The sequence below is a fragment of the Egretta garzetta genome, unplaced genomic scaffold (genome assembly GCF_000687185.1).
Source record: "Egretta garzetta isolate BGI_Z169 unplaced genomic scaffold, ASM68718v1 scaffold118, whole genome shotgun sequence".
Lineage (NCBI taxonomy): Eukaryota > Metazoa > Chordata > Aves > Pelecaniformes > Ardeidae > Egretta > Egretta garzetta.
In genome coordinates this window covers 2,756,067-2,783,242 of record NW_009260484.1, presented here as the reverse complement: position 1 = coordinate 2,783,242, position 27,176 = coordinate 2,756,067, and the positions used below count along the sequence as shown (strand labels likewise).

Sequence of the window (27,176 nt, the reverse complement as noted above, 5' to 3'; positions counted from 1 at the left end):
CGCGGTGGAGGGCCGGGACTTGTCACTCCCATAGACCCCAAAATATCTCGCCCGGATAGCTGGCAGAGCGGGAGGCGCGCTGGGTCCCGCACAAGTAACCTTGTGTCCCACCTCCCGCCTCCCTCGGCGGTAACGAAGGCTGGAGGCAGGCCGGTTGAGACAAAAAAAGCAAAATGCAGGAAGAAGGAGCAGGTGATGTGGCCGCTGAAACCAGGAGAGGCCAGGAGTTGGGGCCGGCGTCGTGATCAGCACGGCAAAGCTCCTGACAGGAAAAAGGAAGCTGGTTTGGCAGCGCAGCGCCGGTGGAGGGACGAAGGTCCCGACACAGTTGGGTCTGCTGTCAGAAGCTACACGAGGACCCGGACTCCTCTGAGGTGACCATGTAAGCTCCAATCGATCCGGCTTAACCACGATTTTTCTTGCTTGTAGTAGATGCTAGGAAAGCGGAGTCTATTCCAGAATTTCCTGTGGTACAGCCCGACATGGTGGTCAGCGCCTCAGGGCCTCGTGGTAAGCCGGAGCAGGGACACCTCCCGGGCTGGGGGTTCTCCTGCCCACCCCCTGGGAGAACCATTTGGTGAGCAGGCAGCAAGTGTTCATGCCATGGGCTGGGCTGGTGCGGGGCAGCGCCTGCAATTGGTGTGCACTGTCTGTAAGTTAAATAGAAATCCATTCTAAAGTCCAAGAAGTGTCAAATACATGAGCCAATATATGGGTCTGGAGGTAGAGAGGTGAAATGAATCAATCCTCTGGATGGTCATCCATGGGCTGCTGCAGGCTTTCGTGTGATTTTGGATAAATTGGTTTTTCTTTGCCCCTGTATACAGTGGAATAGCAATGCTTTCGCTTCTCACGGGCTCTTGTTAGGGTTAAGACCGTAATACAGTTGTATTATAGTGAGATGACTTTATGTACGCAATTAAAGAGGTTTGGTTCTTATATCTTTATACAGAACTGGATTTAAAATTAACTGACATAGCAGTAGGACTTGGAGGAATGTTAGGCACTGCGTGTGCTACGTGAAGGATGTAAAAGGAGGAACAAAGTGTGCCAAGGCTACAAACGCCTGTGGTACATACACACAAAATGAGAAGGAAAAACAGGGTGAATTATTAGAAAGGCAAACAGAGTACTGAGAGGACAAGGTCGTGAATGCCCAAAGGATGAGATTTCAAGGTGAATGTGATCAGCAGGCTCCAAGGCTGAATTAAAAAAAAAACAAACAAACCAAAAAACAAAAAAAGAAACCTGAATGAACTGGAAAAGCTGGGAACTAAAATCAGATAAAGTTGCAGATTAGTAATTTCTTTTCAGTGGTGCCCAGCGACAGGACAAGGGGCTGTGGGCATGAACTGAAGCATAAGAGGTTTCAGTTGAACATGAGGAAGAACTTCTTTACTTTGAGGGTGACAGAGCAGTGGAACAGTCTGCCCAGGGGGCTTGTGGAGTCTCCTCCTCTGGAGATATTCAAAGCCCGCCTGGACCATGTCCTGTGCAACCTGCTCTAGGTGAGCCTGCTTTAGCAGGGGGGTTGATGGGGGGATGATCTCCCAAGGTCCCTTCCAACCCCTGCCATTCTGTGATTGCTCTTAAAGGGAGGAAAAGACAGCAGTAGAGGCAGAAGGAGGTGGTTTAAAAACAAGTTTTAAATCCAGAGCATGAAGTGGACAGATTTTCAATCTAGGTTTAACGAGAGCTGCTCTTTTAACTACAGGTATATGAGGTATGTCAGAAATAGTAGGCTAGGCATTCCTCTAGCTTGCTTTAAACGGAGGTGAACGCAACTGAATTCCTTGGACTTGCAGCATTGTTAAACCAGGGTGAATGAGAAGAGAGTCAAGGCTGTTATTTTCAAAAACTTCCGAAATGCAAACAATGACGTTCTGCCAGAAGGAAACTGAAGAGTTAAAAGACCTCTTGCATTTGTTGCGTATTCCTTCAGCAAACATAATGGAGCTGAAAGTCAGAGACTGGAAACTCAACAGTCCAACTACAAAACAAATAAGAAAAGGACTAAGGTACAAATATGGTGCCTGGCTAAAACCTAACGACAGTTATTAATTCATGGGCTAATTTGCCATCAGAAGTCTTTTGTTCTTTCCCACATGTCTTTTGGGATGCAATTAAAGGTCTCAGTCTTAGCTTTTACATTTGCTTATGTGCTGAGCTACTTCAAGTTGTCTTGACATACTGTTCCCCAGCATGCTCAACAGAAATACCAAGTTCAACAAAATCCGTCTTGGGGTATATGAAGCATTTGCCATATTTTATGATTACAGCACCTTCACCAGTGGCACAAAACAATTTAAGGAAGGTGGTTGTCCTGTGACAAAGCTGCAGAAAAGAGTGGTGGTGGTAAGGAAGCTCTGGAAGACAATGAGCATTTATATTACAGTAGGGTCTACAACATGCTAGACATGTTTTCCGAGCATATAAAGACGCTATTCATTGCCAACGAGCTCGTTCCTTAACAGACAGCGTAGGGACAAAGCACGACAAAATGCAACATGTGGTATACAAAGCAAAATGACCACCACGATGGTTACCAAAACTGAGGGGGGAAGGGACTTCCTCCTCTTTCTTTTCTGCTGGTTAGTCTTCACTTGCTCCCTAACACAGCATTTCCAAGATAGCCAATTTCTTGTCCGTGTCAGTGAATGTCGGAAAAGAACTTGACTGGTGACTAGGCAATGACGAGGCGTGCTGCTAATGATGAGGCGTGCTGCTTTGCAGAGAATGCAGATGAAAAGTCTTTAAAGTAATACCAGTCATGATGAGGATGTTGTGGGATAAACATGATGCAAGGTCATAGTTTTTTGTCACCACTTAGATATGGATCTGATACGCTTATTAGAAATGAAAAAAAAAGGGGGGGGGTATTGGTCAATGAATAACTTTTCATTAAGTAGTAATAATAGCTGCATTTAGACTGTGCCTTATCTATTTTGAGTACTGCAGCGGCGAGGTTGTACAAGCAACCAAAAAAGAATGTGTGAAGCCCAGGGAGAGGGGGGGGAATGCAGAATAACAAGATTAGGGAAGTTTAATTCACAGAACAAAAATCAGCTTAGAAATAAAGTTTAAATAAAAAGTAATCTCATCTTCAGACAGGTTTGCTATGACTGGGAAAGAAGTCCCAGGGACTCCAGGCTAAGTTTTTCACTGCTGCCAGAAGGCCACTTGGAAGCTACACGTGAGGTTGGTGGTAGTGTAAGGTGTCAGTCAGACAGATGTGTGTCCACGACAGCGTCACGATTAAAATTCAGAACGTGGGGGCTTGTGGCATTTGCTCTCTTTCCCCCAGACCAATGCACCGTTCGTCAGCCTGACTGCTCTTATTCCACCTAAACCGTTACTCACTGATCTCAACAGTGGCATTTTTCAAGCTTGCTTTTCATATCAGCAAGTGAACTGTAACAGGTTTGCAGCTTTTCCAAATAAAACCAGAGAAGTGTTTTGTCTGAGTTGGATTCTCTGTTAAACTCACTTCCTTTCTAATCGGGACATACTGTACAAAGTACATCCACAAGGCAAGTGCTCCTTTGTTGAATGCATGCTCTTTTCCTGAGGTGCTCAAAGGGTTAGCGTGGTTTATTCATCTCCCGAATACCTCCCCTGCCCTCTGTTCCTGCAAAGGGAGGAAAGGATCGCCCATTAGAGGTGGTTGGGAAGGTGCAGGAGCACAGGACCGCAGGGTCCCCCTTCAAGTCACTCTGTGGCCAGCATCAGCTAAGGGGCCTCAGCAATTTTCAAGATCCAGGCTTCAGCTCTCCGATATACCAAGGGCTCGGTGTTCTCCTGTCACGGTATGAAGTGGCACACGGCCCTTGGGACAACGGAGAATCGGGCTCAGAGCCCTGAAAATAATCTGCAGTACCCTGGGCCACCTCCCATCCCGCTTAGAGCTTCTTGATGCCCTTGTGGAGTTTCCCTGAGAGTTTCTTCTGAAATTAAAGTAACAGAGTAATTTGGGGTTTTATCACCCAATGTCATAATGGTGTAATGTTTAAAGGAAAGCCCTTTCATTATAATCTGAGATTACAAGGGTTGGGCTAAATTATAAGGAGAAGTATTCTCAATTACTTTGTGTAAACTTGTATTTAATATTGTGTTTAATATTGCGGGATTCCTCCGGGCTCTTCAACTAAAATTGTTTTTGCTGTCCCTGAATCTGTCTGAAATGATAGGCATTTGCTTTTCTGGCAATAATACCCTATTTTTATTACACAAAAAATATGGTGAGGGTTGATCCAGAGAGATTTATACATATTAAAATATTTGACTACTTTAATAATTTTATTCATACTTAAAAGAAAAATGAATTACGCTAGTGAAGTACAAGACAACGTGCTTTTTTTTTTACTGATGTGCAGCTACTCGGTGTCTCTATCTGTAAAGCTATGGAAATGCAGCAGGGCTCAGAAAATGTTCAAGACTGACTCATTCCAGTTTTGTCCTCGTTTTAAACTTTGTACCATGGAAAGTTCAAAAGCTTTTTCCACATTGTTTGTGAGGTTTCTCCAGAGGGAGTATTTCTGGCTTTGGTTAGAGAAGAACTCCCTGTCTTGCTAAAGATTGACAATTACGTACATTTTTGGCCTCTAGCTTAAGCAAGCCAGCAGGCCCTCGGGGTGCTTGAAGCCCAGTTATGGACAGAAAGTTGCTCCTAAAGAACATTTTTTAAACACTATTTGAAATCCACGCACTGATACAGCGATAAGCAGTTGGGTGAGGGGGGAGGGGAAGATTCCTGTTTTATCTGTTTGTAGGTCAGATTTATCCAAACTGCTCCAGAAGCTTTTCCCAATTTCAGTGCAGACAAGTCTTGCAGCGTGAGAACCAGGGACTCCAAGGTAAAGAAAGTCTCTCCAGCGCTTCGTAGGGCCACAATCATAACATGACCTTTTCACTTTGCATCTGATACGTGCTTCCTGCCCCTGTGTCATCATGATTCAGCATCGTGACATGCTGAAAGATCATCAAGGTGGAAACAATGCCGAGCAGTGTTAGGATGATGTGGCCTGTCATGATTATTTTGCGCCTACCTGATTTATTGCACATCGTATTTTCTCTTTCCTCGTCTTTCAGCTGCCAGGCACGTAGTTCTCTCTTCTGCCAGTGGCTGGCCTTGCATTTGGAAAAGAGAACAGGGATGCCCTGGGGTGCGGGCAAGAAGGACAGTTTGCTCTGTGCCCCGTGGTTGGGAAGCTTGAGAGCGCCTCAGCTCATGCATCGCAACATGTCCTGCTGTTTAAGGAGTTACAGTCTCCGAGTTTTTTTCCCGACTCCCTGGAAACTATTACCCAGAGCTGAAGAGAGGAACTCCAGGACTGTTCCTGAAGCCCTAAAGATGTATTTGTTTGAAGACTGGGCATTTTATCTTTGAGTGAAGATGCAGCTTCTTTTCCCTTTCTCCATCTGGCTAGCACAATTTCTGATATCTCTGAATTCTTTTTCTTACCGCGGCAGTCGTACCAGTAAGAGAGATGCCAAGAAAAGAGCGAGCTGCAAACACTTGCTGCTATGAAAGGAGAAACCTGTCTTGGTAATTTAAGACAGGAAGGAAAAGACAATAGTGAGGGAGTTTTTGAACTGATAAGACTGACTAGGTGTAATTCCTCAGTAGGACTTAGGGGTTTGATTTTTTTTTTGACGAGGCAACTCCTTGAGAAGAATGGGGGTGGGCTTCATTTTTGTTTGTTTTCCGAGCGAACAATGGTGCCCTCCCCCTTTTCTTGAACAATGGGGATACAATATTATAGCTCATGTTTTGTTAGACTATCAGGACAGCACATCTGTCCTGAAGAGCTCACCTTTGCCGGGGCTGGCTACAGGCACGCAGAGGCACATGCGCATTGTGAGCCTGAACCCCGAAGAGCCGTCGCCGTCCAGCCGGACTGGGTACAGCTCAGCACCATGCTCTCCCGCACTCCCCGTTCCCCCGGCTGCCAGGACAGTGCCTGTGTATTCCCATGCACCCCTCTGATGAAAATCAGGATGCAACGTCCTGTTGCTCCCAAGGGCTTCGGTGTGCCTTTCCTTGCATTTCCATCCTTCCCGAAGACACAGGCTTTTACTCCATGCCCTTCTCTTTGCCTTCAGTGCTCCTCTCCTGCCCTTCTGCAACCCTTTCTGCAGTTGTCCTACATTAAGCTGCGGTGTTGAGTTGCTGCCCACCGAAAGGGGTGGTTCTGCTCCCTCCAGCAGCATGTTCCTTAGCACTACGCTTGTCAAGCCCTTTGGTGAGTCAGTTCAAGAGAATAGTTTTCTGTTGGATTAACAAGTTGGATCAGCTTACCGAGTGGTTTGATGTGGTGCAAGAGAGGGTGTGGACCAGCAGGGCCCAAAGTCAGGGAGGGAAAAGCAGGACCACCCAAGTCAGAAGGGTAAACTGACTCAGGCATGTCGTGTAACTTCACCTTTATTTACTTCATATTATATAACTTGGCCCATTTCTACTTTCTCTCTGACTGAGCGAGAAGCCTTTCCTTTCAAAACCGTATGGAGAGAATCGGCAGATCCAAAGCGCAGGACATTCTAGACCGAGACAGGATAAAGGCTGGCATCAGCCGGTTCTGCTCTCTAAGGATGCGGAGGGAGGTGGTTTAGGCAATCAATTCTGTGAACAGCATGCCAGGGACACACACATAGTAATTTTGGTTTTCTTTACACTTTTTAGTAGTCGAAGGTTCTCTCTGTTGATTAAAATACTTCCTGAGATTTTAGAACTGAACAAACGTGATATTAAAAATCATGATACTGATGCACGCTCATTATGATGGTGCTGTGTGCCTTCTTGTTTCCTACGCTAAGAAGCACAAATACTCTAATGCCAGGGTAAGATGTTTCAGCATGTTTTAAAGCACTTCCCAACTAACTTATACCAAGGACAGATCTTTACTAAACCAGGAATGCTAGTAGTAGATACATAGTAATTTAAATTCCTATATTAGTATGAAAATTTGTTGTATTCCCCCTGCATGATCTAAATTTACACTATTAGTTTCATCTCTTTCAATGGACACTGAGATGGCACAATGGTGTTAATGAATCTGGTAAAACACCACTCTGGAATTGTACGCTGGAAAGCTCTTACAAAGCAGTACCTAAATATTAGGTCCTGGAAAATTAAACTTACCAGGAGCTCATGCAAGCGCACAGCTGAATATGAATTATTAACATCTTTGGTTTGTTCTCGGAGTGATAGTACGTGCTACAGAGCTGTAATTAGAGCTGGGTTGCGTCTGAGTCTTGCTATCATACTGCATCGGTTTGTCACTGTTAGAATTGCTACCCCTGAACCTGTTCCTTGCTCACCCAGCTAGCTAATTAGTGACCTAGAGATAAGGTGGCATTTATTGGTACTGGAAGAAATGTGGAAGAAATGGCCGTTCATTTTTATGCAGAAGCAGAAAACAGGTCAGCAAGCAATTTACACATTCTTCATCCACCCTGAGTGCAATGGAAGATGATAATGCTTAGCCTGTTGGGAGGGGTATTTCACTTTTTTCCTTGCTCTTTTATTGGGCTTACATTTTCCCCCTTATGTTATTTTCCTTTTTTTGTTGTTGGTTGGGGTTTTTTTTTGTTTGGTTGGTTTGTTTGGTTGGTTGGTTGGTTTTGGGGGGCTTAACCTCAGACTGTGTCTAATGCCAGGACCATGTTCAGGAGTTTTCATTAAAAACCAGATTCCTAAAAGGGTTCCTCAGTTTACAGTTTCCTCACTGCATGATATAGATAGAGTTTGAACTGGAGGGGGTAGGCAGAGAATAGATAGAGACTCTGTCTTCACCTATTTACCAGATGGTACACGTTGTTGAAATTTGGGTGGGAGGCAATGCTCCTCCCTTGTGCAAACATATCCTCCAATAAAAGCCATGTGCTCTGGGCAAAAGTAGCTAAGGACTTGCTGCTTTTTTTTTTTTTTTTTTTTTTAATAAACAGCAACTTATCAGCGCGAGAGGCCAAACATGGCTAGCTCATATACACACAAAGGCTCTGTGTTTGTGGATATGCCTACTCTGCGTACCCAGCCTGGCTCCCACCTTATTTTAGCTAGGGTGACCATTTCTCCCCTATTTTAGGAAATTGTCTGTATTTCATTTGTGACATGAGTAAAAGAAATGCTGAATCATATCTTTGTGGAGCAACGCTCAGCAGTGCATTTGTTAATGGAACCTTATTTTTGATTTAAAAATATCGGCCTCAAGAGACTGAATCTTTTAAGAAAAAACTACAGCATGATGCTAAAAACAGTTTTCCCTGTCTGTTGTTGTCTTAAGATAGCACTGAATCACAGACCTAGGATAAAAATCAATTGAGAGTGTGGGTTCGTGTTAGAGAATCTACCCCAAGCCTCTGCTTTTGCATTTGTAATCCAGATATGGACAAGGCATGTCAGGAAGGAAACTTCTTCAAAGGCTCATAAATGCCAACGTACAACATGAAGTGCTTGCCTGGTGCACACTGTATAAACCTGCAAAGGTTTAGTGAACTCTGTATGTGGGGCAAAGCTGTGAAGCAAGGTAGCAAGCTCGTTTCCCTTTGTAAGCCTTCAGAGCAGCTAGATGGGAGCCCTTCCAGAAAGCCCTCTGGAAACTTTCATCTAGGCTCAGCGCTCTATAAATAGAGGAGGTCTTCATCCCTGAGGAGGTTTTGCAATGCCGTTCTGCCGGGGAGCGCCGAGCTCCGATGGAGACAGCGGAAAGAGGGTTACAGAGCGACGTGGTGGGACCGGGAAGGGGAGCGGGATCTCCTTGAATGTGAGATGAGGCCTGTGGACAGGTCGGGAGGAGAATAATTAAGATGGAAGGCTCTTCCCAAAACCATGTGTGCAGGGAGAAATTCCCTTAGACCCTACACAGAAGCTACTGCTGGCGGAGTGGAAAACGCAGCCACAGTGACCGTCAGCTGCAAGTGACAGATACCTGATATTCCCTCCATCAGTCCAGAAACACTCCTGAGGAGGAGATCTTTCACTCTCCAGAACGAACGGAGAAAGGGTTTCGCTGGGATCAGTGACAGCAGCAATAAATGCTGTAAGAATTACTGGAGTTTGCCACACAGAAATGTTTTAATTGCTCTGATGGACTGTCACGCGTTAAGATAATATGTGATAGAGTAATCGCAAACATAACTCTGGGGTAAGTCCCAAGAGCAAAACGCTTGGAACTAAGTTTCTAAAAAATATGTAAATACAGAAGAAAACCAGCTGACTGCTGCAGAGGCTAGAAAGATCGGTCCTAACAATCGCCATTTTCATTAATGTAGGTCCCTTGATTGTGGCAGCAGATTAAAAGGAGTTGTCTCCCAAAATGTAGCTACAGTGTATTTTCCAAGATTTATCTACAGTTTAAACATGGGGCAAAAATTTTGTTGGGTCAAGCTTCATGTATTATTTTCAAGAGAAATGACTTAAAAATGGGATTGAAAAGGGAAAAATTCACTCTGACTTCTGATAGATCAACCTCATGGTAATATCAAAATCTCAATTACTATACATTTGCAAGAGGAATATTCCATTACCTGTTTGATTGTTTTGGGGAAAAATTCTAAAAATATAAAAAAAGAGGTTTAATTTTGACTAAGCACAGTAATTTTGAGCCCACAAAGCTAATTTGGGAGACAGCATTCTGTCTACAGAAGAATGAAAAATGAAAGCAAACCGTTTTCCTGCTCAGGGGCTGCGTATTGAACACACTGCGCTATAGATAAGTTATTATTTCATCTCAAAGACCTTTGATATGCCATCTTTGAACGTTTTTCTGCCTGCCAGCAGAGTTTCAGAGTCAAGAGAGGTCTTTATTTTGTTGGTATAAAAGTAATACGGAAATGATAAAATATAGGAACACTGAGCCATTGCCCTACAAGACTATCATCCCTCTGCCTTCCTGAAAGTGTCATCTAGATACAATTTCTTTAAAGGTGAGGGAGATGTGCTTTCGGTGCCAGAACGGTACTTACTTCTTTCAGCGTGCTCAGGTTTTATGGGAGAGTTTTAACATCAGAACAGCCTGATCTTAGATGGGCTAGAATGTATGACACAGTGTGATACTTATAAGGTAAATTACAAGAAAAAAAAAACCAAAACCGAAACTTCTGACAAATTACTCGGTCATGTATGTATGGCTTTTAAGTACATCGTGACAAAACACATGGGAATGGATTTCAAATAGTAGCATACATTAGCCCCCAGACACTTCCCTTGGCTTTTTGATAGCAGTGAACAAAATTATCCTAGCCTATTCTAGCCTGCTCCAGCTGAATAGTCTACTGCAATCTCAAAGGCCAGAGTGGAAAGAGTTTCCTTCATGTAAACAAACCTGTTTACACACACACACACACACCACAAGAAGAGCAGTCGCTCCAATGTTGGTGTAACCCCTCTGAGCAGCATCACAGAAACCTTGAGACTGTACTCGGGAAGCGGTGCATATGTAGCTGAGATGCGCAGAGTGGTTTTCGGAATATTTTGTTAATATTTTGCTAAGTACTGAAATACGTTGTTCATAAATTGGTCTGGCTGCGTGCTGTGTTGATGTGAGAGCGCCTGAGAAGGAAGGGACAGGCCAGAACTCGTTTCCAAGTGGTTTATTGACTATTAAACTCTTATAGCCAGATAAAAGCAGCAGCAAATAACCCGATCCATGTGTTACAGCAGTGCGGAGTCTCACCTTCTCCCTCCCTGCTTTGTGTTTCCTATCTAGGTCACCGTGCAGTGCGAGGCTGTTGGTTTACCAGATAATGTTTCCACACGTTGCCCCAGACGCGGTGATGACGGGCACGTTTTCAGGCTGTTTATGCAAACCACCAGTGTCTTGAGCCTGCTCCTGGCACGTACTTCACCTTCCTCCCTGCTGGTTTGGTGCCTGGTATGGCTTGCCCAGCTTTACGGATGGAATTGGCTATACTGACATCTAAACAGCTTTGTAGATAAAGCTATCTTGCTGTCAGCCTGTCAAACATAAATTCCATCACTACCCTGCAACTGCTATGTAATTAAATGTTCTCCTGCTAGGCATACTCTGGTTTAACAAGTTTTATGAGTCATGGCAGCACGGGGAAAGGAGAGTCCCCAAAAACAAGAATGGGCACAAACACCCCCTTGATAATCATCTTATTTAGAGAAAATAAGGTTCTGCTTGCCCAGAGAAGTGAACGCCAGGTCTCCTCAGATCCCTTGTCAGAGTATCTCACACTGATGCTCTCTAAGGTACCTGGAGAAAGTGATTTTGCAGTTCTGAATTACATAAAACTTGGTAGTACAGATGTTTGCAAGGAAGCGGTTTGTTTTGGGTGTGCGGCATATCGGTTTGAGAGTGCTTGAGAAGGAAGGAAGAGGTGAGAACTTGCAAATTCTGTGCTCTCATAAGCTCAACCCCAAACCCACCTACACCACAGGACATGTATTACACGTATGAGGAGAGCGTGTCCCTCTCCTTTACATTGCCAGGGCCCAGCAGTCAAGATCTCAGCAGCACTGAAACAATTTCTTCCTAGCTGCAAGCAACTAGGTGCATGAAAATCACCAGTGTGAGAACCATGGCTCTCTTGCCCCGCCGAGGCAGAAGAATGCATGCCCTGTATGGCCAGGACCGTCCGCAACTCCCTGCTTTTGCCCCTCGTTCCAGCAGGGAGGGACCATGCCCCTGGCAGCATGCACAGGGCGGTGTGGCTTTGCACCTATATGCTAGCTGTAGGTAACTGCCAAGGCGGGCAAGAGGCAGTCAAGGAGCATGTGGGGATGAGAAAAGTTTGGGCACATCTCTGCAGGCTTTACACAACACCCTCCTCCTCCTCCGCCAGCTTTCCTTGACCTATTTACTAGCAATGAACTAGATGCAGGCAGACCTTGGCGTTTCAACTGCTTGAGCGAGCACAGCTCGCTTCAACTCCAGAGGGCCGAGGGAAGCAGGTACAAGCAGTTTTGCTGACGAACCCGGGAGGGTAGTCAGGGTTGGCAGCAGAATGGTGATGAGCCGGGGGTGGCGTAGACTGGGACATTAACCCTTCAACTACAACTGGAAGAAGACTTGGGTCTCTGGGTTGGTTGTGGCCGTATGGCTGCGTAGGGGCTATGACTGCCCAAGGAGGGCTTTGAGAAGGGCTCTTCCCTCCCTTCCTCTCCCTGTGCCACCCCAGGGGGTGCTGCAGCTGCCCCAGCAGCCTGGCTGCTCCTCCCATGGCTGCCCTTGTCTCTCCCAGGGCTGAGTGCTACACCCTCGCGCAGAGTCTGGCCAAACCATGCTGAGCCAGCTCATGCCTGGTGCTTGCAGCAATGCATGGCATAAATGGCAGGGCTCTCTGCTGTCCCCCAGGAGGAACAAGGATCAGCCTCTGCTGCAGCCCCTCTGCTTACCTTGTCCTTTCATGTTAAGCTCCTCATTTATCTGGGTCCTGTTGCAAATGCTGAATTAAACCCTTAATACACCTGAGCAGGGATGGAGGGTTAAATAAGATGAAAGATTAGAGTACCTAAGCGGGATATATGCTCAACTAAGGGTGCTGACTCAAACTAAAGTCCCAAACACCCCCTGGCAGCTGGCTGCACCCCTGGTGGTGCCAAGACTTGCTAGGCAGCTGCCCATGTGAGCTACTGGTCCCTGTTCACAGCGAGAGCTGGGCAGCTTGGCGCCTGCCTGTTCAAGATCAGCACACCAGCCTCATGTGGTGAGCATCCTAACCCCCTGACAGGAGACAGTGGTGCATGAAATACTTTGCAAAACCCCGCAAAGCAGAAGGCAGGTGTCTGGCCTGCAGAAAGCAGTGGGATTCACACCCAGCCGGCTCCTCCAGACACAGCCAGTTTCTTACTTCTCCCCTTTTCAGTCCTCCAGGCAGTTTTTGAGGTAGCCACGAAAGCACATGCTTGAGGCGCTGGCAGAAGAGAGGGGCCTGTGCAAGCAAGAAACATGGTCCATACATGAGAAGCACAGGAGGTCTGGCATACAGCGCCTGCAGTTTGTATATTCCAGGAAAATGAAAAAACAGTAAATAAAACTGTCTGCTTGTTTTGGCTCAGGTGACGAGAGATTGAGACTAGGCAATGTGAGTTAATATAATTTAATTTCCATTTATCTGTCTTTTATAAGCTGTGAAGTTTGTGCTGATTTTCTATACTCATTTGACTTTCTCAATCTTCACTGGCTTCATCTCTTTTTAAACCATGATATATCCATTCTATTTTTAGCCTTGCAGACTATTTTTGCATAGTATCTACACGATACAGTCTTTTTTACCTAGCCTCGCAGCCAAAACTGTGCCAGACTCTCCTTCTCTTCTACCTAGATTGCTGCAACATCCTTTCTCTGGTTGCAAGATGCAGACACGTTTGCCCTGCAGGTATTCACAGAGCTGCTGCAAAAGTTTTTCGCTTTGCTTGCTGTTTTGTCACCCCTTCCCACTTGACGTCCTTATCTCAGTAGAAGTACTCAGCCCAATTTATGCAAGCCCGTTTATATTGTGGCTGATGGTACTACTATATCTGTGCAGATGGACTTACTTGTACATGCACATTTGTGGAGCGATTTTGCTGCGCCCCAGGTTGCTGCAGGAAGGCGCACAGCCGGAGGCGTCCTGCTGCTGCTGCTGCGACACCCCAAGCATCACGCACTCCTTGGGGCTCGCCACGAATGAGGCCCAGGACATTGAATCGCTGGCAGCAGTGGCTGTTTCCAGCACCACTGTTTCTGGTGTCCCAAGGCCCCATCGCTCTCCCATCAAGGCTATGCACCACTCCCACGATGGGCGAGAGAGCGAGGAGCCCTGGGGGTTCCTCACGGCTGCAGGGTGCCAGAATAGCCCAGCCACCCCCAGAGCAAATTCCTCCCGCCCACAGCCTAATTGCTGTGAGCTCCAAGTTGCCTGAGGAAACAGGTCATTGAGGGGAGGCTCTACGCCAAAGGACCCGATTTTCATTGGTGTAGTCCACGAAGGGCCACTCAGAAGCAATCTGCACGTTCAGGTAGCCCAGAGCCCCTTCTTCCCTGGAAGATCGCTTGCTAGAATCCTACACAGACTCCTCCTCCACAACCTCTCCTGCCTCTGCTGAGATGTTGTGCAAGTTATCTGGGGGCTTATTTTAAGGAACAGTGTGACACTGATCTGTAGTTTTTCTAAGACGTGTGCTATACATGTGGAAATACTGTAAAGCTGTTCTCACCAAGCACAGATTCGACTTCCCCTAATTTTAAACCATCAAACACAGCTGCCTGTCTTTGCTTTCAGAGCCTATCTCCATTCCCTCCCTGACAAAATACAAGGTGAAATCCCACCTTCAGGAAGATGCCGTATACTGCCCCATACTTTGATTTTATCCCTGCAACTTCATGCTCTGTCACGCTACCTTTCACTTTCAGGAGACGCTCCCAGCAAGCATGCGCTTCCAAAAAGCTCCTTAAACCTACCCACAGCCAAACTGGCAATGGCAAGGCTGCTGGTGTCCCACTGCCCCGTGGGCTGGCCAGGCAGTGATACCACAGTGCTAATGTATTTCTAAATGGGTATGACACTAGGTGGTATCACCTACAGAATACTGCTCCATTTCTCTGCATGCTGCAAACAAGATTAACTCGAGTCTTAGAAACTAAAATAGAAATATATAGGCTCTGGGGTCATGCAGGTGGTTATGCATGGAACTTAGGGATTAAAGATCCCAAGTCTGATAAAAATAAATAAAGAAAATATTCTAGACTTTTTTTTGGTGACTTCTGTTCTCTTACTGTCACACAGAATTTGCCTTGCGGGCTAATCTAGGGCATCAATCCATTTTATCATTTTTAAGATAATAGTGTCTTTCTTCTCCAAACCATGTTCTAATGTTAGTATTTTACAAAATATAAAAAAGTTTAAATGTCTTAGTTTGTCTATGCTAGAAAATGGCACAGTAACAACAATGCAGAAGTAATCATCCCCACCTATTGTGCAGGCAGCATAAAGACATTTTATAATAGAATAGCAATTCCCAAATAAAAACTGAAAGAAATTTAACAGTATAAGTCACTTCTCTATCATTCAAAGTAGGGCTTTTGCCAGTGTAAACTAGTTTGGTTACAAAACATCACACTTCTTACTGCAATTATTATACTCGGAAAACTAGTAGATCCAGACTGCCTACAAAAACATGACTATAGCAGCCACCAGTATCCTGAGGACTTGTTACACCAAAGTCAGTCCAGTTGTAACTCTTGATTTCATCGAAAGCTATTCCAAGAATGACTTTGTCCCACTGGACTGGATTCCCTTTCATTACAAGAGTGTGAAGTGCACTCCGAGTAAAGCCACATATTCCAGGAAATATGTAAAAAGTAAAATTGTTTTTCTTACGGCTGGGGGAAGGCCTGTGGGGTGAAAATGAGTCATTTCTGTATTGCGGCAGGAATTCTGCCACTCCACCAACTACCCAACCTCCCACCAGCGTGCTGCCTTCCTAATTTTGCAGGCTTGTAAGATTTTGCAGCTCGAGGTGGCCTCTTTTTCCCTCCTCGATAGCACAGCTAGGCCTCACGGTCAACCCAACAGTTAACCAGGACTTTTTTTAGCTTGACAAAATCTATCTGCATGGAGGCAATCACGCAGCGTGTGTGAACCCAAGCGGGGCCATGGTGCAGGCTAGGCAGCGTGTGGCCGGGCAGGAGGAACTCGCTCCCTCCCTGCACAGAAGCAGCGGGAACTTAGAGCACGTAGGGCACAGCGATGTTAATCCCTCTCGGCTATGCCACTTCCCAGCCCTATGCTGGGGGGGGGCTTGGTTTCCACCAGTGCTCAGGTGGCCTCATGAGGGCCATGCTAGGTTTCCTGTGAATGGGTGGCTTGGGGATATCCTGGGCAGCCTGCCCCACACCCAAGAAAGGCTCTTCTCCCTTTGTGGGACTTACCTGAGCTCTCCTTCCATCTGCCCTGCTGTGTTGTGGCTTCCCTAAGCCTGACAGAGAAATAAAAGCACCATCTTCATTTCGTCAGGAGACATGGAGCTGCTCTGGGGCACTGAGGTAGCAAGACCCAGGGAATGCTAACGTGAGTCAGGTTTGGCTCTCATCCCTGGCAAAGCAAGCAGCTTTGGAAAATGGTGGTGGCTTTGCTACATCTTTTAGCCACATCAGAGCTTGGGAAGCTGGAATGGGAGAGTACAAACTACTGTCCCTGCTCCCATCTCTGCTATTTCCCCCTCTTCTGATGGCAGGAGGACAGTATACCCAACTCTCCAAGGTCTTCTGCCAGCTCCCTGTTCCAGCTCGGCCATTCCCATGAGCAGTGTGAGCCAGTCCCAGTCCTGGCCTTTTATCCCTGCAGTGGCAAAAGTCAGCTTTGCCAGCTCAGCCGGGGAGCCCAGGGAAACGGCTTTGGCCTGACAAACCCAGCCAGGTGCCCTGAAGTGCAGTGCTCCCTGGGTCTGCTCTAGCAAGCACCAGGCATGGGCTTGGCAGGTTTTGGTACCTTCACTTATGATTAATGCCAACCTGTTTTACTTCATGTTGCGGCAGCCTAGGAACGTGCATACAGTCAGGGACTGGACCTCACTAAGACGACAGTAACATACTAAAACTCACTTAATTCAGGCCTTTGCACTTGTTAAGCAGATGTTCTGCATGCAGCCGAGCGGCGTTCAGGCAGCATAGGCAATATTGCCTACCTGCGCTCTAGCTTTGACCGTGACTGCTGTTTCCTCTTCGGTTTGGGACACTTTTTAAAGATGTTGCTCCATTGCCAGGGTGTGTGCAGCTCCGCAGGGTCAATGGCGAGGAGGGCCAGCTTCACAGGCTGGCTTCTGGCAAGTGTTTCACACGTCATCAGCTTGGACCTGACCTTGCATTGAACATGACTCAGAGTGTCATGTGAGTGCCCCTCACCACACCGGGCACTGCATCTGTGTAAAGCAGGTGCACGCCACTGCTGTTGATATGTGGAAATGACCCTGCTTGGGTATGGGGCGCTGTGTCACCTGGGGTGTTTTACCTCCATGAAGAATGACACCTTGGGCTTCTTTTCACTCCCCTGCTTGGGTGAGAGGGAGTTTGTTTTAACATGTCAGGTTGAACACTTCATTGGGTTAGGAGTTGCTTCCCATGCAGCTCAGCCATCCCATCGCAGCAGCAGTAGCCTCCAGAGGAAGGGGAGAGTGGGCAGTGAAGCACAGAGACCTTACAGCTGTAGGACTCTACCTGTGTGGATGAGTTAACCTCCTTTGCCCACTTTTGTAAAATACTGCAAGGTTTATGCATTTCAGATCTGCCCTATGCACACGTTACTCATCTGTGAAAAGCCTGCTGGTGCTTCCCCTTCATCTGTTGCACCCAACTGCTGTTTATCCTAATTTGGCATTTGGAAAAAATCTTGTCACCCAAATTACATTAGCAGAAGGTGAAAGTAAGAGAGGAGGAAACAAGGACAACTGCATATATTCCATGTGGGTAGATTACTGTGGATGTTTTTCTTACTTAAGAAAAAAAAACCTACTCAAAAAAAAAAAAAACCCCAAACCACGAACCAACCCCCAAACCTCTGGCTAACTACCAGCTTCAGCTACACCAGCCATACCCAGCTGTATGCACGTAGCTGACTGATCCCCCCCCCCCAGAGCAGGGCACATTCCAGTTACTTGGCTCTTTGGGATTAACTGTCCCTTTCATCAAGTTGGCTTGGGCTACTGTTGTTGTTGATCATGCAATGCAAATCTTCCTGAGAAAGACTCTCAGGCTATTGATTAAAAAAAGATAGCTGTTGCGAAAACCATTACATAACAAAATCCAAACCCTCGATGTTGCAGGCAGTTGCTGTCATAGATAGGAACTGTTTATTGATCACAGCCAGATATGAAAATACGCATCCTTTACAGCGAGCAGTGCTGAATATCTAGTGTAGCAAGATGAAAGCCATCGTTTATGCCACTTGGGGGAAAGAGCTCTGCCAGGACGTGGGAGGATGTACGTTATCTAACATCCTACCTAACACGTAGCGGCCGAGAGCAACAAACAGGAGAATTACAACGCTTCTGCTTGTGAAACAGCATGCCTGGGAAGCAGAAGGGTGTGGATTTACCCCCATGTCATTTTAGGTGTCTAAATGAAGCATCAGAGTCAGGAGCACAGTCGTCAGAGAGAGACGCAGTTCAGATTTTAGGAGGCATAAATGGCTTTCTTTTAAATTGCAGGCACCTCCCTCTCTCTCCACCACAGAAGACAACGAGCTACACTCCTCACCTGGGACGAGTCCAGCTGCAGTGAGGGAGCAGGGTGGCAGAAACACTGCCTGAAGGGAAGATAGTGGTAGTTTTTTGGGGCCACTCTTAAGGAAGGGAAGGGGGAAATGCTAAATGATTGGCTCAGGATTCCTCTGGTGGGGGGGACAGCCACAGCCGGCAGCAGTCAGCATGTACAACAGATCCTGTTATCTCCAGCCCAGAGGTGTGCTGGGGAGGAAGGTTGTGCTGGGACAGTCCCCATGAGATGAGAACCTCCCGTGATGCCAACCCTGAAGCTACGCTGATTTACACTAGGATGAAAATAGCCCTCGGAGGTTTTACACTAGTGAAAGGTCATCCAGACGGGGACATCAGGGCCAACATATAAAGGAGTGGGCGAAATAGCAACTTTTCTCCCTATGTGCTGGAGCTCCGCTTTAAAGGTAGACTCCTGAACTATTTACTGGGACAATGGTGTGTCCCCTCTGCTTGGGAACAGGTTTACCTCTGAATGCTGCCACCATTAGCATAGGTATTGGGTGGTTTCAGGAGCCCTGGGCTCAGGCCAGGATTGTACTGTGTTAATAGCAAATTTAAAATATAACCCAGTCCCATATCCCCTGCCTTCCAAGAGCTTGCTCACAGTGTTAATGCTTCCTATGAAAACTGGCCAGATCCCCTTCCCAAAGCCCACGGGACTCCTTGGTGCCAGCGGAGTTGACATCCACGTGAGCTGCACAGATGGACAAGTTCAGTGGACCTCCTTGATGCCAGCATGTGCAAAAGATAAGTCAGCTTTTACTTTCCCAGCAGGTGCTGCTTTCCACCGTGGGGGAGGACACCCTGCAGGTACCCACTCCTTCCTCTGACCACAGAAAGTCACTGCCAGCAAGGAGGAGGGAGAGCAGAGAGGTGGTGGCCTCAAGGAGGATTTGGAAAAGCTCCAGTTATGGCAAAGCCAGTACCACACTGAAGAAAAAAAGGGAGGTGGTTCATTAAACCTGGTGTGGCCAGCAGTGCCAAGGTGACAAAGGGCATTTTCCTGGCGGTCAGCGTCAAGCTTGTAAGGCAGCTGCAGGTCAAAGCAGCGTAGGTGAAAGTGTGCATCGCTACGAACACATGTGGAAAGCCAGTCCCCAGGAAACGATCAATGGCTTTGGAGGTCTGAGGTGCTCTGGATGTGTTGGCGCGAATGAGAGAGCTCACCGTCCTATTGCCTGACCCCCACTCTCCTCTGCCCCTTCTTCCTCCAACCACCAGGCTTTGCAGTTTGTAAATCTGAAAGAGTGCTTCTGTGATGTGCTTTAGCACTCTGCCGTCCACCATGGTCAATATATTGTTTTTAAAGTAGTCGGGTCCAGAAAAGATCATATTAAACTTTTCAAAATACATGTTTCTTTCCCACAGTGAGAAAGGCAGCTGGTCCACTATGGATGTGTAGCCATAGCATGGATAATCAACAGTAGCTGCATGTCTCCTCTTCCCCCTGCTCTCCCTGTGAGCCTGCATGCACTTTCCTGGCAACTTGCACTGGTGCGTGTGTTTCGGCCGGGCCTGGTGCTTGCTCTGGTAGATCCCCACAGACACTTGTGCCACCACCGCTGAGAGCACAGGGTGCTACAGCCCTGGGGCAGGGGCAGAAAGCAGTGAGGTGGCAGGGGCAGAAATGCTGCACATGGGCTCAGCAACCTGCCTGCCACAGAGCCTGCTTCTTCCCTAGTGCCTGGGCGGTGGAAGAACCTGGGCTGGAGAAATGCGCCGTTTGACTACTGTCTAAGATCAAAATGAAGAGCGCCTTTGGAAAGCTGGCAAGTATTAAGCAATGCCCGGGGCAGCTGGAGAAATAGAAGAGGATTTTGTGTTTTGCACAGCACTGTGAGAAAAGAGAGCAACCTTCCTTGAGGGCTGGGAGACAGAGCTTCAAAGATTTGCCTCCCAGTCTGTGCAACCGATGAGACGCCCGCTTGTGTAAGACCAGACTCCAGGAACGCCTTCCTGGGCCACCACCAGCAGCTGCTGTGAGGACAGGAGCAGGGGCAGAGATGGGAACTGATCCCTCGGAGCACTGGGCCTGGCCCAGGTCACTGCAGGTAGCCACGCGGTACAGGCTCTTTGGAAACTAAATACACCTCATACCGAAAATCAGCAACATTTGCTGCTGTCTTCCTCTGCCTGGCCTTGCCTGTGGTAACTAGGAACTTCCCTCTACTTTCAGGACTCGGTCTGTCGATGGGCAGTTTGCACTCAGGTATTTTTGGGTCAGATTGTCCTTCAAGCTGAATAGTTTGTCTTCTTCCCTCCTGTCTCCCCACTGTGTTTATGGAGAGAAATTGTAAGCTCTCTCATCCTTTGCTTTGTTGAAATTCTTCCCGTGCCTTACAGGACAGGCTCTCCATTCCCTATAATTTTCCTGGACATCTCTTCACAGCACCTGTTCCAGTTTGAGGGCTTTCTGAAAACAGAGCTAACTGCAATTGTACACAGTATTCCGGATGAAGTTCCTCCAGTGCCTTTTTTACAATTAGCATCATTTCCATCTTTTTTCCATTCAATTTTTATGGCAGCGTTTGACTCTATTTGTATAATTTCATCTCTCAGGGATCTCTAGCTGTGATATCCATAACTTCTTGAGTACCGGCAACACCCTCCAGCTCTCTGCTGTTGACAGATTTCATCACACTTCAGTCATGTTTCACAACACTCCTGGTTTTTTAATATCTAAACTGTCCGTAAAAATATTGAAAGCCCTAAGACTGGAACCCCCTCATTCCAGCACGGCACCTTTCCAACGTTACTTACCTGCTCCCCTCCAGGCAGTTCCTCACCCCTTTACAATTTGCCTACTAATCTCCATCTTCTCCAGTTTGCCTTTTAATCACCTAAGTAGTGGCACTGAATGAAATGCTTTACCGAAGTCCAACAGGTGAGACCTACCATGCTTCCTCTGCCAAAGAGATGGGGTTGTCACATCTAAGAAAGATAATTGCTTAGCTTGGCATCATCTGGTTTTGAAAGACTCATCTTGCATCTTATCCTGTTTCCCAGCTACTCATTAAATGCAATTTGTAATTATTCATTCCTCTAAATTTGTTCTAAAGGTCTCAATACATAGTTGGCAGATATCTGGTGAGGACATGTTCCACACAGTTTCTCGTAAATCAGATACGGGATTTTTGTGTGACAGATCTGAATACTATGCTATGCCTACTTGTGCTTTCACCAGCTTTTAACACGGTCTATTTTTAACTCTTAATTGATCAGTCAGGTGAGTGCTTGCTCCCGAAGGTGTAGGCAGATTCACTGACCTTATTCAGGACCTTCCGTACAGGCTTTATGTGTTTTCATGTATTTTATACTTCAGTTCTCAGGTTGTGCACTGTGTGAATGCTTTATGCCTTCAGGCTCTGGGGAGAAGAGGTTGTAAAATTTGCGAAGAGTTGCTTGGCTGACTGTAGAATATAAAATTAGTGTTTGAAAGGGGGAAGCAAAACAGCCAGGGTAAATGCAGTGATTCTCCTTGGAGTCACTCAGCTTCTCTGAGAGCTGCAGTGTTGCAGGAGCAACTCAATGTCAGGGGAACACAGGAATTTGTTTTCATCAGAGGGATGCTTTCCCTGCCAAGCTGGCAGCAGCTGTAGGTGAAGCCTTAACAGGGAAGCACTTTCATAGTCCCTGTGCTAGGAGGGGAGCTTTCCACCAGTGACTGACGGACAGAATAGTGACCTTCACCTTCTGATCCCTTTCCCTCTCCTTTCTGCCATCTTTGCCCCCCCCCCCCCCCCGCCCCACCTGGTGATCTTCCCAAGCTCTCCAAACATCTCTTCTTTATTCTCTAGTTACCAGGATGATGCTGGATGGCAGTGAACACATGTATCCCTGAGGATTTGCACATTGCAAAGGCAGAATTCACAAGGTGAGAAGAACAAGTATTGTGTAATGCTCAGTTTTCCAGCACAGCAAGGATAAGGTTTGCTTCAATCCTCAAGCTGTTTCCCACAACCGTTCTGAGGATCACCTCCACAGCCTGCTCTGAGTTCTGGGAGATCCCGGAGGAAGTTCGTTTCTAGCTTTCCTCCTGCATCAAGCCTCCGTGTTTCATGGGTCTAACGTCTAGTGGGCTCTCTTCCAGTTAGCTGATCCACTGTATTTCATCCACCACGGCGGGGGAGAGAATCCCCGAAGTTAAGCTTCTAACTTAACAACCCTAGCAGGGCACAGCCCAAGATAAGAGTTAGAGGGGATGCTGATGGCCAGCCTTAGTGATAGTGTTTGCGCTTTTGCAAGTGGTCCTGGTGTTGGAGGGTGTGTTCCCCAGTCATGTGAGGAAACAGCAAAGAAAATATCTATTTGCAAGGGTGAAGGGGAGGTCAGCGAGAGGAGCGTTGCAATTATTTGCTAGAATGGGGCCTCCCAATGTTCTCTCTATACAGGAGGATACAGGCACTAATAAGCTGGGAAAAGACAGCCGTAGCCCTGTGGATTCAGAAGCACACCAAAACACTTTTTGCCTCTTAAATTCTATTTCAAATTCCCTGCAAACAGGCTGAAATTTCACTGCCATGGGTATTTATGGAACGGTTAAGGCACAATAATTCATGCTTTGAAGGGTGCTGTCTACTTGCACTTGAGATATTGCTGTCAGAGATCCAGTCTAATCCACTTCTCACGCTGTCAGGTACATAAGGCAAATGTCTTTCATCACCAACCAGTTCTATCCCAGTTCCTTGAAGATGTTCAAGTTGCTGACTTGCAATGTTGCTGCTTTACTCATTATTGTGTTTCCTCGCATTCCTCGGGGTCACCGTCTCTTCTTTCCTCTTCATGTTGAAGCAGGGCTTGTTGAAGGACCTGGTTATCTGGCACTCTGAAAACATGGCCAAGGTCAATCTGTTTTCTCCACTGTACTGTTTGTACAGCTGTGGGCAATCATGCAGGCTCTGAAATCTCAGCATTCCTTTTGCTCTCTGTCTGCTTTATGACCACTGTCCCCCGCAGGCATCCGTACTGAAAACACTTTGATTTCTGGGGAATAGACATGTTCTTCCAAGATTTCAACTTGTACAGGTGTATGTGCAATGTATTTTTAATAACAGTGGCTCAAAAGAGTTTACTGGAAAGCTTAGCGTTGATGCTGATGACTTCCATATGGGATGTATGCTTGTCGTGGAAACAGAGGAAAGATTCCACTCATTTTGATACCATATACTTAGACCAGTGAGTAGAGATGTGCACATCATGTGCAGGTATCCTGCAAAGCCGCCTGCTCCAAGCTTGCTCTATGTCATGTATTACCCTTACATAGCCTGCAGTAAATTTAGAAACCATTAATAAAGACATTTAGCGTTAAAAAGATATTGGGATTAATGTTTCAATGATTACAGTTTCCTAAAAAAGTAGATTATCTGGGATTTGTTGAGATAAATAGCTTTTCCTGAAGGACAGGAAAATAAAAACTTCACACTAGCTTTTTAAAGGTGAGGTTATAAATGCATATCAAACCTTTACTAGTTTGCTCTCAGGGGCTTTTGCACTGTGACAGAACTATAAAATGTTCAGTCTGTAATGAGCACGGTTTTATTATGATTTCAGTTTTCCAGGTTGGAGCTGATCACACAGCACAGCAGTCAGGGAGAGCAGGGCCAGAATTTTGGAGACACATGGTCAAGTAACAGACTATGACCAGGTCACAGCACTGGCGTGTGTATGGTAGTGAGGAGGTTTTCAGTCTTACTGTCCTCAGCATCTTCAAGGTCATCACCCACGACACAAAATTACATTCTTAGACTAGTGCCTCTTGACAAAGTCTTCTCCAGCTCATTTTCAATGGACAAAGGTCTATAGCACTACTCCATTTCATCTTCTTGTCTTTAATTCTTTGTTTGGATGCAACTCTGTATAGGAAGAGAATTCACCCTCCCCTGAGGACCAACATAAACCTTCTGGTTTCTGTGCCTGGACCAACACATCTTTACCTTTCTCCAGAGTATGAGAAGGCTCATGAGCCCCCTGTGGCTCAAAGATAGCAGATAAAGTCTTTTGATGTGATACCAAGACATTATTCCTAGAGCACCTGGGTCCAAGAAGGCAGAACTAACTCTGTATTAGCATTTAAATGACGAGGTGAAACCTGGTGACTACTGGTCACCATGACCCTGCGGAACAGAAGAAACTTGGATGAAAGTAGCAGCCAGGTGCAGGAAGATATAAAGCTATGTGGGAAGGTAGATGGAAGACCACCAACACACTTTGAAGCAAAGGCTTCTTCAACATGAATATGTAACCAGTACCCCATGCTCCTGTCCCCTGGTAATATGGTTAGCCTAACTAATGACATTTTATAAGGCAAATGGCCATTCTCTGTGACCAACCTGGTCATGAAACACTGGAAGGGGTTGCCCAGAGAGGTAGTGGAGGCCCCATCCCTGGAAACCTTCAAGATCAGGTTGGATGGGGCTCTGAGCAACCAGATCTAGTTAGCGGTGTCCCTGCTCACTGCAGGAAGGTTGGACTAGATGACCTCTAGGGGTCCCATCCAACCCAAAACATTCTATGATTCTATGATTCCATGATTCTATGTATCAGTCCCCTTCACCCTCTTCATCAGACCTTGAAGGTCCTGCGCACCAGAGATATTTCTCCTCCCCTTCTCTGTTGACCTCAAGGTTCCTGGGCACTGGGCGGGCTACTCCCCTCCTTATCAGCCTCGAAGGTCCCAGGGACCTGGTCAGCCAGGTTGTGAACAACCATCACAGAACAGGGAGGCGTAGCAGCACACACAGCACTGTATATAAAGTCAAGCAGTTACAAGTCCTAGGTGGGACTTGGATGAGAACTGCTGCTGGATGGCAAAACCCATGATCTCCTTGTGGCCAGGGATGCCTCCACCGTCATCTGCTTCCTCCCATATTGAACGACATGTATTCTTTTGTGTGTTTTGAGTCTAGATTATGATTGTTATGTTGATAATGCAAGCCAAGTATTAAGATTTGACCCAATCTGCAGAGGGTCCAGGTGATTAGGCACCATAAGCTAAGCTGTGCTTAAATTCTATGCTATGCCAATTATAAAATTGTGATACACTGATTATGATTAAAAAAATCCTGTGCTACTCTGATCATAAAATTGTATGCTATGCTAACAATAAAATTCTGGTAAAAAATTAAGGCTGGCAAAACACCTTCATTTAAAATCTCTCCTGGCCCAGCTGGGAATAAATCATCTAGAAGAAGACCCATACAAATAGCTGGTGCAGATGTAGCTACTTTTGGACCAAGGGAATCAGATTCTCTCCAGTGTAAATAAATCAAATAGCTCATCCTTCAGTCCAATAAAAAGCAATAAATGGCTCTTCAGCTCTGCACTGGGGAGGGGGCCTACTAAGTGGAGTGGTCAACTGCGGAGAAGACAGAGTCTGACAAAGCCAAAGAAGGTCCCAGAGACCAGCAGTACCAGCAGAGTGCATGCTCAGGGGGGCACTTGTTAATCTCCGTTTTTTTCCTGTAATCGCCATAGCCTCTACGCATGCACCAGCCACTAATGTTGGTGTTGCAGAAGTCAGAGGTTTTTGCACTGAAGCATGTAGGAGGGATGGGTATTTAGTTTGTTTCTTTATCCCGCAGAACAAGGGAAGCTTCTTGTTGGGGTTTGGAGTCTGTCACTGGGAGTGGTTAATATGAGGCATGCACGGTAACTTATGGGAAGAAGGTTCCCCTAACCTGTCATTTCTTGTGTGGGTGTGTTTTGCCCTGAAGCAACCTTAACTGCTTTTTAACAGAACTTTTTGGTGGGAATTGTTAGGAAAGCATTTCTCTAACTACCTGAGCCTTGCTGTGTTTTTGGCCCTACCTATACCACAGCATAAAATATTCTGTACATTGGGAATTCTCAAGGCCTGATAGTCATCTCAATGGTACCCAATTTAAACAGAATTATTCCTGATTTACATTGGCATAAATGAGGGTTTTCCATATATAATGTAATATTTTGCCTCTCTCAGATGTTGACACAAACACTATTCTCAGACTCCTTTTTATACAGGGTTAACTACAGATGAATCAGATTTACCCTTTTGCTAAGAACCATTACCTCCAAACTGCAGCATTGAAGAGGACCATGAGGGTGAAGGAGAATATGTATTTGGCACTGCTTGTCCAGGGGGTACTGAGGGCTGCAGGTGCTGCATCTGAGACTTTTCAAGGTTGGTAGGGTTCAGATGAGAGACTCATATAGGTGTAAAAAAATATATGCAGATTCTGCTGTTATGTGATGGAATTTACCATTTCTGATGAGAACTGCACCTTCAGGCTCCCTCACTTTTGTGACTCCCATAGCTGAAGGAACTGTTTTGGATCGGCTTTGTTTGCAGCTCTTACTCCATCAACACCTTTTCCTAAACTGTAACAAAGCATAACTTTAGCCCATACCTTTTCGGTGTCCTGCCACTGTGGTAGAAAAGCCCGGCATTACATCAAGCTGGCCGAACTGAAGCATCTACTAATATAAAGGATCGTATCACTGCAGTTATAATTTGCCAGGGGCTCAGGCACAGAGAGGGGCATGGGAGAAATGGGGGAGAAAGGTTAGTCTCTGCACTTCGCTTCTACGGCATTAAGGGTGTTGGTGTTGCTGTAGATGCAGAATAAAGATATTCTCACCTTGAATTCCTCCAAAGCAATTCTTTCATGTGGTTGCCTCAGTAGAATGAAATCTTTATGAAATAGCCAGCACACCCACCCAGACATAAGCCAGGCACTAACTGTTCATGTTTAGAAACAAACTTTCCCCATGGGTACATTATTCATAGCCGGTCACTTGCCAGTTTTCCCTTGGAAGATACAAACATTAGGAATAAAGGCAATGCACAGTTGGGTCTTTTTTTTTCTTTTTTTTTCCCAGCTGGATATTGCAGTAAACCTGTAGGTTCTCCCTGACCTTCTCTTTCCCACTTGCTCATTTACAAGTCGGCTAAATTGATGGTGCATTCCCAAAATCTTCCTGC

The 27,176-nt window shown here is 46.2% G+C and overlaps 2 protein-coding genes across 2 annotated transcripts in view; one reads left to right on the top strand and one right to left on the bottom strand.

The window, feature by feature from the left end:
- EGLN1 (egl-9 family hypoxia inducible factor 1) overlaps positions 1 to 6,210 on the bottom strand; it is a 44,663-nt gene extending 38,453 nt beyond the window's left edge. The window contains exon 1 of the mRNA XM_009644141.2: positions 5,814 to 6,210. Within this exon, the coding sequence (XP_009642436.2) occupies positions 5,814 to 6,210 (397 nt within the window). The remainder of the gene's footprint in view (positions 1 to 5,813) is intronic.
- Positions 6,211 to 24,324: 18,114 nt separating this feature from the next.
- Positions 24,325 to 27,176, top strand: part of TSNAX (translin associated factor X) — a 32,709-nt gene continuing 29,857 nt past the window's right edge. Inside the window, exon 1 of the mRNA XM_035899689.1 lies at positions 24,325 to 24,391. Coding sequence (XP_035755582.1) covers positions 24,325 to 24,391 — 67 coding nt within the window. The remainder of the gene's footprint in view (positions 24,392 to 27,176) is intronic.